At 46.5% G+C, this 13,494-nt stretch overlaps 1 protein-coding gene across 2 annotated transcripts in view; it reads left to right on the forward strand.

Annotated features, from left to right (window-relative positions):
• slc4a11 (solute carrier family 4 member 11) overlaps window positions 1-13,494 on the forward strand; it is a 232,749-nt gene that overhangs the window by 89,972 nt on the left and 129,283 nt on the right. For both annotated transcript variants that reach the window (XM_078554605.1, XM_078554596.1), the window contains exon 3: window positions 7,010-7,162. In XM_078554605.1, coding sequence (XP_078410731.1) covers window positions 7,015-7,162 — 148 coding nt within the window. In that variant the 5' untranslated portion in view covers window positions 7,010-7,014. The remainder of the gene's footprint in view (window positions 1-7,009; window positions 7,163-13,494) is intronic.

Below are 13,494 nucleotides of genomic sequence, written 5' to 3' on the forward strand. Positions count from 1 at the left end.
ATGCACTGCAGGAACTCACGGGTCCTTAGGCAGCATCTTTCAAACATACGACTGCTACCATCTAGAAAGACAAGGGCAGCAGACACATGGGAACACCATCACCTGGAAGATCCCCTCCAAATACTCCTCATCCTGACATGAAAATATATCACCGTTCCTTCACTGTCGCTGTGTCAATATCCTGGAATTCCCTCCCTAACATCACTGGGTGTACCTGCACCACGTGGACTGCAGCGGTTCAAGAAGACACTCGCCATAAGCTTCTAAAGGGCAATTAGAGATGGGCAATAAATGCTGGCCTAGCAAGCAAAGCCCACATCCTGTAAATGAATGTTTTAAAAAAAAATCTTCGTACTTAAAGTAGGTCTTAAGCTTCTCAAACAGGCAAAAATGGTGTTCCTAAGGATTGGTGCTGGGAACATTGTTGTGCACGATTTACAAATGATTTAGACTTTGGAATTGGAAGTACATGCCAAAATAAAGTCCAAAACTGAGGGCTGTAAACATAGGATGGTCACCAATAAATCCAGTACTTCTGAGAGTGATAAGATTGTGACTCACATTTGAGTAGTTGAGGTAAATAGTGTTGACGTTCTGGGTGGCTGGGCCAATAAGGTATTAAAAACAAAAAACTGTGGATGCTGGAAATCCAAAACAAAAACAAAAATACCTGGAAAAACTCAGCAGGTCTGGCAGCATCTGCGGAGAGGAACACAGTTGACGTTTCGAGTCCTCATGACCCTTCAACAGAACTAAGTAAAAATAGAAAAGGAGTGAAATATAAGCTGGTTTAAAGGGGGGTGGGACAGGTAGACCTGGATAGAGGGCCAGTGATAGGTGGAGATAACCAAAAGATGTCACAGACAAAAGGACAGAGAGGTGTTGAAGGTGGTGATATTAGCTAAAGAATGTGCTAACTAAGGGTAGAAAGCAGGACGAGCAAGGTACAGATAGCCCTAGTGGGGGTGGGGTGAAGGAATCGAAAAAGGCTAAAAGGTAGAGATAAAACAATGGATGGAAATACATTTAAAAATAATGGAAATAGGTGGGAAAAGAAAAATCTATATAAATTATTGGAAAAAACAAAAAGGAGGGGGGAAAAAATGGAAAGGGGGTGGGGATGGAGGAGAGAGTTCGTGATCTAAAATTGTTGAACTCAATGTTCAGTCCGGAAGGCTGTAAAGTGCCTAGTCGGAAGATGAGGTGCTGTTCCTCCAGTTTGCGCCGAGCTTCACTGGAACAATGCAGCAGGCCAAGGACGGACATGTGGGCATGAGAGCAGGGTCGAGTGTTAAAATGGCAAGCGACAGGGAGGTATGGATAATGCCTGCAGACAGACCGAAGGTGTTCTGCAAAGCGGTCACCCAGTCTGCGTTTGGTCTCTCCAATGTAGAGGAAACTGCATTGGGAGCAACGAATGCAGTAGACTAAATTGAGGGAAGTGCAAGTGAAATGCTGCTTCACTTGAAAAGAATGTTTGGGCCATTGGACGGTGAGGAGAGGGGAAGTGAAGGGGCAGGTGTTGCATCTTCTGCGGTTGCATGGGAAGGTGCTGTGGGAGGGGGTTAAGGAGTAGGGGGTGATGGAGGAGTGGACCAGGGTGTCACGGAGGGAACGATCCCTACGGAATGCCGCCGGGGGTGGGGGGTGGGTGAAGGGAAGATGTGTTTGGTGGTGGCATCATGCTGGAGTTGGCGGAAGTGGCGGAGGATGATCCTTTGAATGTGGAGGCTGGTGGGGTGATAAGTGAGGACAAGGGGGACCCTATCATGTTTCTGGGAGGGAGGAGAAGGTGTGAGGGCGGATGCGCGGGAGATGGACCGGACACAGTTGAGGGCCCTGTCAACCACCGTGGGTGGAAAACCTCGGTTAAGGAAGAAGGAAGACATGTCAGAGGAACTGTTTTTGAAAGTGGCATCATCAGAACAGATGCAACGGAGGCGAAGGAACTGAGAGAATGGGATGGAGTCCTTACAGGAAGCGGGGTGCGAGGAGCTGTAGTCGAGGTAGCTGTGGGAGTCGGTAGGCTTTTAATGGATACTGGTGGACAGTCTATCACCAGAAATTGAGACAGAGAGGTCAAGGAACGGAAGGGAAATGTCAGAGATGGACCAGGTGCAAATGATGGAGGGGTGGAAATTGGAAGCAAAATTAATAAATTTTTCCAGGTCCCGACGAGAGCACGAAGCAGCACCGAAATAATCATCAATGTACCGGAGAAAGAGTTGTGGGAGGGGGCGGAGTAGGACTGGAACAAGGAATGTTCCACATACCCCATAAAGAGACAGGCATAGCTGGGGCCCATGCGGGTACCCATAGCCACACCTTTTATTTGGTGGAAGTGAGAGGAGTTAAAGGAGAACTTGTTCAGTGTGAGAACAAGTTCAGCCAGACGGAGGAGAGTAGTGGTGGATGGGGATTGTTCAGGCCTCTGTTCGAGCATGAAGCTGAGCGCCCTCAGACCATCCTGGTGGGGGATGGAGGTGTAGAGGGATTGGACGTCCATGGTGAAGAGGAGGCGGTTGGGGCCAGGGAACTGGAAATTGTTGATGTGATGTCGGGTGTCCGAGGAATCACGGATGTAGGTGGGAAGAGACTGGACAAGGGGAGAGAGAAGGGAGTCAAGATAACGAGAAATGAGTTCCGTGGGGCAGGAACAGGCTGACACGATCGGTCTGCCGGGACAGTCCTGTCTGTGGATTTTGGGTAGGAGGTAGAAGCGGGCCGTCCGAGGTTGGGCGACTATCAGGTTGGAAGCTGTGGAAGGAAGATCTCCAGAGGAGATGAGATCAGTGACAGTCCTGGAAATAATGGCTTGATGTTCAGTGGTGGGTCATGGTACAGGGAGAGGTAGGAGGAAGTGTCTGCGAGTTGACGCTCAGCTTCTGCGAGGTAGAGGTCAGTTTGGGTACCCGCATGGGCCCCAGCTATGCCTGTCTCTTTATGGGGTATGTGGAACATTCCTTGTTCCAGTCCTACTCCGGCCCCCTCCCACAACTCTTTCTCCGGTACATCGATGATTACTTCGGTGCTGCTTCGTGCTCTCGTCGGGACCTGGAAAAATTTATTAATTTTGTTTCCAATTTCCACCCCTCCATCATTTTCACATGGTCCATCTCTGACACTTCCCTTCCCTTCCTTGACCTCTCTGTCTCAATTTCTGGAGATAGACTGTCCACTAATATCCATTACAAGCCTACCAACTCCCACAGCTACCTCGACTACAGCTCCTCACACCCCGCTTCCTGTAAGGACTCCATCCCATTCTCTCAGTTCCTTCGCCTCCGTCGCATCTGTTCTGATGATGCTACCTTCAAAAACAGTTCCTCTGACATGTCCTCCTTCTTCCTTAACCGAGGTTTTCCACCCACAGTGGTTGACAGGGCCCTCAACCATGTCCGGCCTATCTCCCACGCATCCACCCTCACATCTTCTCCTCCCTCCCAGAAACATGATAGGGTCCCCCTTGTCCTCACTTATCACCCCACCAGCCTCCACATTCAAAGGATCATCTTCCGCCATTTCCGTCAACTCCAGCATGATGCCACCACCAAACACATCTTCCCTTCACCCCCCCGGCGGCATTCCGTAGGGATCGTTCCCTCCGTGACACCCTGGTCCACTCCTCCATCACCCCCTACTCCTCAACCCCCTCCCACAGCACCTTCCCATGCAACCGCAGAAGATGGAACACCTGCCCCTTCACTTCCCCTCTCCTCACCGTCCAAGGGCCCAAACACTCTTTTCAAGTGAAGCAGCATTTCACTTGCACTTCCCTCAACTTAGTCTACTGCATTCGTTGCTCCCAATGCAGTTTCCTCTACATTGGAGAGACTAAACGCAGACTGGGTGACCGCTTTGCAGAACACCTTCGGTCTGTCCGCAAGCATTACCCAGACCTCCCTGCCGCTTGCCATTTTAACACTCGATCCTGCTCTCATGCCCACATGTCCGTCCTTGACTTGCTGCATTGTTCCAGTGAAGCTCGGCGCAAACTGGAGGAACAGCACCTCATCTTCCGACTAGGCACTTTACAGCCTTCCAGACTGAATATTGAGTTCAACAATTTTAGATCATGAACTCTCTCCTCCATCCCCTTTCCATTTTTTCCCCCTCCTTTTTGTTTTTTCCAATAATTTAAATAGATTTTTCTTTTCCCACCTATTTCCATTATTTTTAAATGTATTTCCATCCATTGTTTTATCTCTACCTTTTAGCCTATTTCGATTCCTTCACCCCACCCTACCCCCACAAGGGCTATCTGTACCTTGCTTGTCCTGCTTTCTACCCTTAATTAGCACATTCCTTTAGATAATATCACCACCTTCAACACCTCTCTGTCCTTCTGTCTGTGACGTCTTTTGGTTATCTCCACCTATCACCGGCCCTCTATCCAGCTCTACTTGTCCCACCCCCCCTTAAACCAGCTTATATTTCACCCCTTTTCTATTTTTACTTAGTTCTGTTGAAGGGTCATGAGGACTCGAAACGTCAACTGTGTTCCTCTCCACAGATGCCGCCAGACCTGCTAAGTTTGTCCAGGTATTTTGTTTTTGTTTTTGTACCCAATCTGCTGAGCTGCTTTGAGGGCGCTGTACTGTATAATAATCTCAAACGCCACTTCTGTTTTAGGGCCTATTCAGGAAGAGTGACACCAATTGCAAGCCAACTAGCCTGTGTGTGTGTGTGTGTGTGTGTTGTTTGTGTGGTTTTTTGTCTTCTCCCTTGAGGGTAGGAGGGAGCGAGAGAGAACATTTCCTTGTCAGCCCGTGTCAATGTTGCATTATGTCTGTAGTAGGTTGTTTTTTTTAAATCTAATCAGTTAGCACCACAGGAAGTGCTGGCCACAGACAGAGTTATATCTGACCACAGCCACGTGGATTTAAACCAATTAAATGTTTTTCTTTTTTGTCTTTTTACATAAAAGGACATTATTGTCGAGGAGAAGAATTTGGCACTCCATGACTTAAAAATTGCGAGGATTACAAAGTTTTGCAGAGTCCCCAATCTTAGAAGCGCCACCTAATCTGGCATTTATTGAATTTAACCCAAGCAGATTTTCTTACAAACCAGTGCGTGGCCCTGGAAGTCGCCATTTATCATTGAAGGCTCTGTCCCCTTTTTCAAATCAAATAGCACCATTTCCATTTGAGCATAAATGCTAAATTTGCCCCAGGATTTAGTGCAGTCGTGTTTTTCTGTTTTATATTTACCAATTTCTCAAAATTAATTTTTGAGTTTAAGTGCCTATTTCTGAGTGGAGGGGGGTGGGGGTTAATGTTGTTTTATGCTGCTTTGATTTTTGCAGTGTAGGCCATTGGCATAGGAGAAATCGTACCCAAAGGTTATCACCAACGAGACCCAATTTACTACAGCATCTCCACGCTGCATCAGTTATTTAACCCTCTGCTACACTAAGCCGCTAACTGCTGTATGATATTCCGTACATGGCGTGCATCATAACTGGATCTGGTAATGAAAAGAGAACTTTTTATTTTGGTTTCTTTTCTGACCTCAACAGGTGTCCGCCATCTTGAGTGGCTGGGCTGCGGGGAGAAGGAGCTGGAATTTTGTGCCCTCCCCGTGGTGTCTTTGTTTGTGGGGTGGGGGCATTTACGTAGGTGGAAGTTTGGCGGGTGGGGGCTCTACTACTTTTTCCTTCCTCCACCCTAATTAATTGAGGCCCTTAAGTTGGCAATCAATGCCCACTTAAGGACCTCACCACGCTGCTGCTGGTATTAACTCAGCAGGGGGCCTTGCCATGCAAGGGAGCATGATGAGCTCCCCAGTGTCTCTTGCTCAAAGGCACTCAGTGCCTGACTGAGGGACCCAGCGTTGGGAAGGGGGATGCCTGTTGAAAGCCAACCTCCCCCACCCACCGCACCCCCTTCCCACCATTGCTCACCTGTGCTTTGGTCCCTCCTCGATCCGAGGCCTCAGGTAGGGGTAGTACCGGCAGCAGACACATCCTCCCTGGTGGTGCTACTGAATATAGAAGAGGCTGCTAGCTTCTCTGATTGGCCGGCAGCTCCTGGTGGGCGGACTTTCGCCACCGGGGTGCTTGATCTCAAGGGAAGGCTCACCGCTGGCCTGTTTAGTGCCTGAGAGGTACAAGATACAGTGGGCCCTCTCGTAAGGAGGTGACGCGGAACTCTTGTCGGCTCTCTAGACAGCGGCTACGACCCCTGTCGCCTTCAAGATTTTGCCCATTGATAGAGATCCTGAAGTTTCTGGGGTGGTGGTAGGTAAAGTACAGTTGTGCTTTGATTTTTACTGTAGATACTAATTTATTATTAAACATTGCTTAACATTATCCCTGGAGTTGTGTTTTGGTGGTGGTGGAGGGGGGAATGGGAGAGTTTTAAATAGTTATTTTGTTACTGGCCTGTATGAGTAGACACTTTGTGTTGGTTGACTGTAGGTTTTCCGAGTGTCTAGGAACCTAAAGTTAAAAAAAATTTCTTAACCAAAGCGTTTGAAGAATTAAAAAAAAAAATCACAGAATCACAGTGCAGAAGAGGCCCTGCAGCCCATCGAGTCTGCACCGACACGTGAGAAACACCTGACCCACCTACCTAATCCCATTTACCAGCACTTGGCCCATAAGCCTTGAACGTTATGATGTGCCAAGTGCTCATCCAGGTACTTTTTAAAGGATGTGAAAAAGCTCCTGAAATAGGGGAAAATCCCATTGTTTGATGGCCGAAAGGCGTCCAATTGGGTAATGGTGTCTATTCCTTTTCTGTTTGGTTTGGGAAGGTGGGGAACCATGAGGATGGGCATGTTGCCTGACCAATTTCAGCGGCAGGAAATGGGGCTGGGGCGGTTGGGCAACAGGAGGTCACGTGATGCCACCTCCAGAAATGGGCGCAAGCAGAGGTTGGTAAACTTGAGTTGCCTCACGTGATCCGGATACTGACTCCTCTTCTTCCCGAGCGCTACTTACCTCAGGGATAGGGCAACCTTTGGTCGAGACCCTCCGAACCCACGACCGTTTATTTTGTTTCAGATGATATGCAACCTGACCATGAAGAAGACAGTAGCGAGGGTCGCGGGCATGAGCCGGACAAAACCTACGAAACTGTAAATGCGTCGACCGTGTCCGATGACAGCCTCCGCTTCTACGTCAATGTCAATGTGGAATTGGAGCCAAATGCAGATGGTGGGTATAAGAAGCGTTGTGATATCCTGACACAAAGAATGGGGATTTATTTTCTTTTTGCCATACTGAGAGCTCTTGTCAATGCCATGGCAACTGAAAATATGAACATCTAACGCACCCTCGCATTCCGTTCTTCCACTCACTGCTTTGTGCAAGCCAAATACACTCCAGTTTCCTATCTGTGTTTACCTGTGCACTTGTGTGTTAACTATCCTGAACACCCTCTCCTCATTTGGACTTCAGTTGTCACTGGTGAGTCTAGATGGACAGTGTCAGGGTACTCAAACTTGGAGTCATGCCACCTGAGCTCAGTTCTGTACCCAGTGCCCTCCCCCAGCAGAAAACAATTGTTGTAAGAAGGAACATGAACTCCTGGTGCTTTTGTTCTGTCTTTCTCTGTGCAACTACCATCACCCCCAACCCAGGCAAGGTACTGAGGCCAATTGTGATCATTGGTGCATGCATGAGATCAGCGCAAAGCAGAAAATAGACTTGGGATCTTTGGTAGCAAAGCCATTTAAGGACCTTCTCAATTTCCCCCACCCCCACCCCACTGACATGCATGCACTGTACTTTCTTCCCTAAGTATGACAGTCACCCAGACCAGTTATAAATATCCAGTTTGGAATTTATGAAATAAATTGCATTTTTGGAGACCAGCCTCAGTTGTTTGATTGAGGGTTGATTTGGGATTGTAATGGGGGATGGCAAGAGGAGGAGGAAGAGGAGGACACATTGAGATACACAATACGTTTTTGTCCAATTTCACACTGATCACAGTGATCCGTGTAATACCTGCTGACTGGTCTATCAAGAGTGCCCTAATAGTTAAAGGTGCAGACTCAAGTGGAACTGAGCAACATAAAACCAGCAAGGTACCTGATCCCAGGTGGAGCAGTGGCGAACACTCTACAAATGGTTTCAGCTACCTTGCTGGCCAAGCACATGAGTATGGACGCTGGCTGATGATGGCTTGGCTGCAATGTCCCCATGACCAACAAATGATTAATGGGAGGTGTTTGTTTTGAGCCATGTGAAGAATAGTCATGTGGTAAGGTGCTGGTGGGGGTGGCAACCACTGCTGTAGGGGTACAGCAGTCCTTGGAAGAAATTGAGGACAAGGGCACATGGCTACATGAAGCACATGAGTCCAACCCAATTTTATTTGAGGGTGTTGTCTCCTCCCCATTGCGGGTTATGATTGAAGTTGCTTGGGAGTAAAGTCTTGTTGTTATAAACAGTGGCCTTCATGAGTCAATATCTGTATGTAAGAGGATGATGCAATAAAAGCTATTTTTTTAAGTGGTGAAAGTGAGTAGCATGCCCCAGAGAATGAGGAACACTTTGACATTCTTGAACAGGCTTCTGATCTGTTGAATAAATCCACTTTGAATGAAGGCCCCATGTGTTGTATGAGCCATTGTTCTATGGAGCTACTGAGTGATTCTTGTTTGTTAACCAGAGAAAGGGGCTATGGGTGAACCTTGTTGGAAGTGGCGCCGAGGAATCCCTGAGAGAGCACTATCCAGCGACAATAGGTCTCTGGTGAATGGGGATAATTCTGTACACAATGGAGCTGCACTTCCTTATATTGACTCTTCAGGGCTTTTAATGTCTTTAGGCACAATGCTGACCCACAGTCTACATCAGATAGTTTATTTTAAAATTTTGATGTCAGTGGGCTCGGGACTGGTAACAGTTTCCTTCTAGATGAATGTCCCATTGATGACTAGTTGTATGTTTATTAAAGTTGTATAATTGTTTATGCAAGAGTGATGTTGACCTTGCAGCAGGCTTTTTAGAAACTGCTGTCTCTTTTGAATTATTGCCGAGGTTTTGTAGGTGGCATGCAGGGTTAGGCATGAGATTTCAATCATGTTTAGATGGGACCCATAGCAGTTTAATGAGAAGTTGTGACACATTTCAAGAAGGATTGGGGGGCAGTTCTTCTGGTGTCCCGGCCAACATTTGTCTCTCTGCCAACACCACTAAAGCAAGTTATCCAGTTATCTCTGTCATTTGCTGTTTAAGAAGAACATAGAACTAGGAGTAGGCCATATGGCCTCTTAAACTTGCTCCGCCATTCAATAAGATCATGGCTGATCTTTTACCTCAACTCCACTTTCCTATCCTATCCCGGATTCCCTCAGTGTAGGACTTTCCATGCAAATCTCTTTTAATACTTCTGTGATGCTGGCAAGATGGTGTTTATTGCCCATCCTTAGTTACCCTGAGAAGGGGTTGGTTGGCATTCTGCTTTTAACTGTAGTCTTTATGGCAATGGTATCGAATAGGAAATTCGAGTATAATGATCTAAAGATGATGATGATGATGATTTAGGACACCCAAGACTGGACAGTGCTCCCAATGCATTTCTACCCAATGCATTTCAATCCTTAACATTGCTTAGGGGCGAGAGGTCGCAGAGGAGTGAGGTACTGTGAAAGTAACATGGTGGAATTGATGTAGTGCATCCTGTAGACTTTACAAACTGATGTCCCCAGTGAGGTTTAGGATCGGTACGAAGTAGGGGTTCTGTTCTGAATGGTGTTGAGTTTTTTGAGTAGTGCAACTGCACATCCAAGTAAGTGAGTATTCAAATAGTTATTCGGCAGTACTTGTGTATTGCTGAAAAAAGACATTTTGTCAAAGCTTTTTGTCTTGTACTCATCAGGACAATTGCAAGAATACCAATGCTAGGGGAAGCAACAACTTTATACTGTGAGAGAAGAGAGTGCCGATTGGCTGACAAGTGGACTCTGTTTGGTAGAGATGTTGCCATGGGGAATGCACCAGTGATGGTGAATAACAGTTAACTGCCAAGCATTGGTTGAAATTTAAAACTGGGCAGCTTGACTCTGATTGGTCAAGACATTGCCCTGAGGAATGAACCATCGAATGGCCATCACTTATTTTGTTTAGCTGAAACAGGTGCAATGTGTGTAAATGTTCTTTCTGTCTGCAAAGAACAGGGCCCTGTGTATTAATATATGTAGCTTCCAGTGCGCACACATGTGCCACACTGCAAGCCTGACTGGCAATCTTAAATTGGTTGTCAGCATAATTTTTAGCACACTGAGGGTTATTTAGCAACTGTTGTCCAATTGCAGAATCACATCTAATGTTGGACACTGTTTTGAACTTTGCAAGCATGGGCTGGTTGGGTACAGTCTGTGCCTTGCCTGTCGTGTACAGCGGAAGGGACATGCTGTTTGATATGATCCCCCAATCTTTAGGACGTACGGACTACATACCTAGCATTACAGTGGGAAATTGAGGAGCAAATATGTGCACAATTTGCGGAGGTGTGTAAAAATAATAACAATAAGGTAATTATATCAGGTGATTTCAACTTTCCCAACATTAATTGGGATAGACATAGTGTTAAGGGCTTGGATGGAGTGGATTTCTTGAAATGTGTACAGGCAAACTTTTTAGATCAGTATGTAGAGAGTCCAACAAGGGATGGTGCATTGTTGGACCTAATTCTGGGGAATGAAGCCGGACAGGTGGCTGAGGTTGTGGTGGGCGAGCATTTTAGTGATATCGACCATAACATGGCACAGTTTAAGTTTGTTATGGACAAAGAAATCGACAAGTTGCAAAAAAATGTTTTGGATTGGGGGAGAGTGGATTTTAGTAAAATAAGGCAGGATCTGGCCAAGGTAAACTGGGAACAGTTACTTGTGGGGAAATCTACAGAGGAGCAGTGGGGGGGTGTTCATAAAGGAAATGGGGAGGGTACAGGCTCAACATGTTCCCTCTAGGGTGATAGGAAAGAGTAACAAGCCCAGAGAACCATGGATGACCAGAGATATTCAGGTTATGATGAGAAGGAAAAGAGAGGCTTTTAGCAGGTACAAGGGAAGCAAATCAGCGGAGGCATTAGTGGAGTACAGACAGTGCAAGGTGGAGCTTAAGAAAGCAATTAGGAGAGCAAAGAGGAGATATGAGAAAGCTCTGGCTGGTAAAAGTAGGGAAAATCCCAAGATATTCTATAAGTATATCAATGGGAAGAGGATAACCAGGGAAAGAGTAGGGTCCATTAGGGACCAAAGGGGCAATCTATGGGTGGAGCGAAAGGACATCACTAGAGTGTTGAATGAATACTTCACGTCCATCTTCACCCAAGAGAATGAGGATGAAGGTATGGAAAGTGGGGAGAGAGACTGTGAGGTTCTTGAGCAAATTGATATAGGGAGTGACAAGGTATTGGAGGTGTTGGCAGGCTGAAAAGTGGACAAATCTCCAGGACCAGATGATTTGTGTCCCAGGCTGCTGAGGGAGGCAAGGGGGGAGATCGCAGGGGCTCTGACCCAAATTTTTAATTCCTCTCTGGCCATGGGGAAGGTGCCAGAGGACTGGAGAACAGCTTATGTGGTTCTGCTATTTAAGAAGGGTTGTAGAGATAAGCCAGGGAACTACAGGCCAGTGAGTCTCACATCAGTGGTAGGGAAACTATTGGAGAAAATTCTGAAGGAGAGTATCTATCTCCACTTGGAGAGGCAAGGTTTGATCAGGGATAGTCAGCATGGCTTTATCAGAGGGAGGTCATGCCTAACAAATTTGATTGAATTTTTTGAGGAGATGACCAGGTGTGTAGATGAGGGTAGATGTAGTTTATATGGATTTCAGCAAAGCCTTTGACAAAGTCCCAAATGGGAGACTTATAAAGAAGGTAAATGCACATGGGATACAGGGTAATTTGATAAGGTGGATTCAAAATTGGCTTAGTTGTCGGAGGCAGAGAGTGATGACAGAAGGATGCTTTAGTGACTGGAAGCCAGTGTCCAGTGACATACCACAGTGATCTGTGCTGGGTCCCTTATTATTTGTCATTTATATAAGTGACATAGATGACAATGTGGGGGGTAGGATTAGTAAGTTTGCGGAATTTAACCCTGGAAAGTGTGAAGTGATACACTTTGGAAGGAGTAATTTGACAAGGAAGCATTCAATGAACGGCATGACACTAGGAAGTTCTGAGGAACAAAGGGTCTTTGGCGTGTGTATCCATAGATCTCTGAAGGCAGAGGGGCATGTTAGTGGGGTGGTGAAAAAGGCATATGGGACACTTGCCTTTATCAATCGAGGCATAGATTACAAAAGTAGGGAGATCATGCTGGAGTTGTATAGAACCTTGGTGAGGTCACAGCGGAGTACTGTGTGTAGCTCTGGTTGCCACATGATAGGAAGGATGTGATTGCTCTGAAGGGGTTGCAGAAGAGATTCACCAGGATGTTGCCTGGGAAGAAACATTTAAGTTATGAAGAGAGGTTGGATGGACTTGGGTTGTTTTTGCTAGAGCAGAAGCTAGAAGACTGAGGGGTGACCTGATCGAGGTGTACAGGATTATGAGGGGCATGGACATGGTGTATAGGGAGCAGCTGTTCCCCTTAGTTGAAGAGTCAGTCACAAGGGGGCATAAGTTCAAGGTGAGGGGCAGGAGGTTTAGGGGGGATGTGAGGAAAAACTTTTTTTTACCCAGAGGGTGGTGACAGTCTGGAATGCACTGCCTGGGAGGGTGGTGGAGGCGGGTTGCCTCACATCCTTTAAAAAGTACCTGGATGAGCACTTGGCACGTCATAACATTCAAGGCTATGGGCTAAGTGCTGGTAAATGGGATTAGGTAGGTGGTCAGGTGTTTCTCATGTGTCGGTGCAGACTCGATGGGCCAAAGGCCCTCTTCTGCACTGCGTGATTCTGTGATACAGAGGCACTGAAATTTATACACCACAGTAATAATTTATGTGATAGGCAGAACGTCTTTTTGGCTTGATAGCAGCATCCTGTTAGTGGTGAATACCACTTGTGCTGCTACTGCTTAGCAGCAGCGTGAAACAACTAGCTTCACGTGTTGCTCAAGTTTTTGAGATACATTGCCCTTCCAGGATAATCTGATGTAGACTGGGCCCTTTTCAGGGCCAAAAGTGATGGCCTTGGGCCCATTCGTGAATTTGTGCGATTATACAGCACAAAATGATATGATCAGGGTAGCCAACAATGCTTGACAGTCAACTTTCAGTCACTATTAAAGATGCATTCTCCATGGCAAAGCCCCTACCAATCAGAGTCCACTTGTCAACTAATCAGAACTTTCTTCTCTCACAGTATAAAGTTGTTGCTTCCCCTGACATTGGTATTCTTGTGATTGTCCTGATGAGTGCAAGACGAAAAGCTTTGACAAAATGTCTTTTTTCAGCAATACTTAAGTGAGTATTCCATCACACTCCTGACCTTAGCCTTGTAGACAGTTAAAAGGCTTTGAGGGATCAGGAGGTGAACACTCTGAGCATGTTTTCCAGCTTCCGTCTGGACCTTATAGCCAAGAC

This window comes from Cetorhinus maximus, chromosome 1, assembly GCF_964194155.1.
Source record: "Cetorhinus maximus chromosome 1, sCetMax3.hap1.1, whole genome shotgun sequence".
In the NCBI taxonomy this organism is placed as follows: domain Eukaryota; kingdom Metazoa; phylum Chordata; class Chondrichthyes; order Lamniformes; family Cetorhinidae; genus Cetorhinus; species Cetorhinus maximus.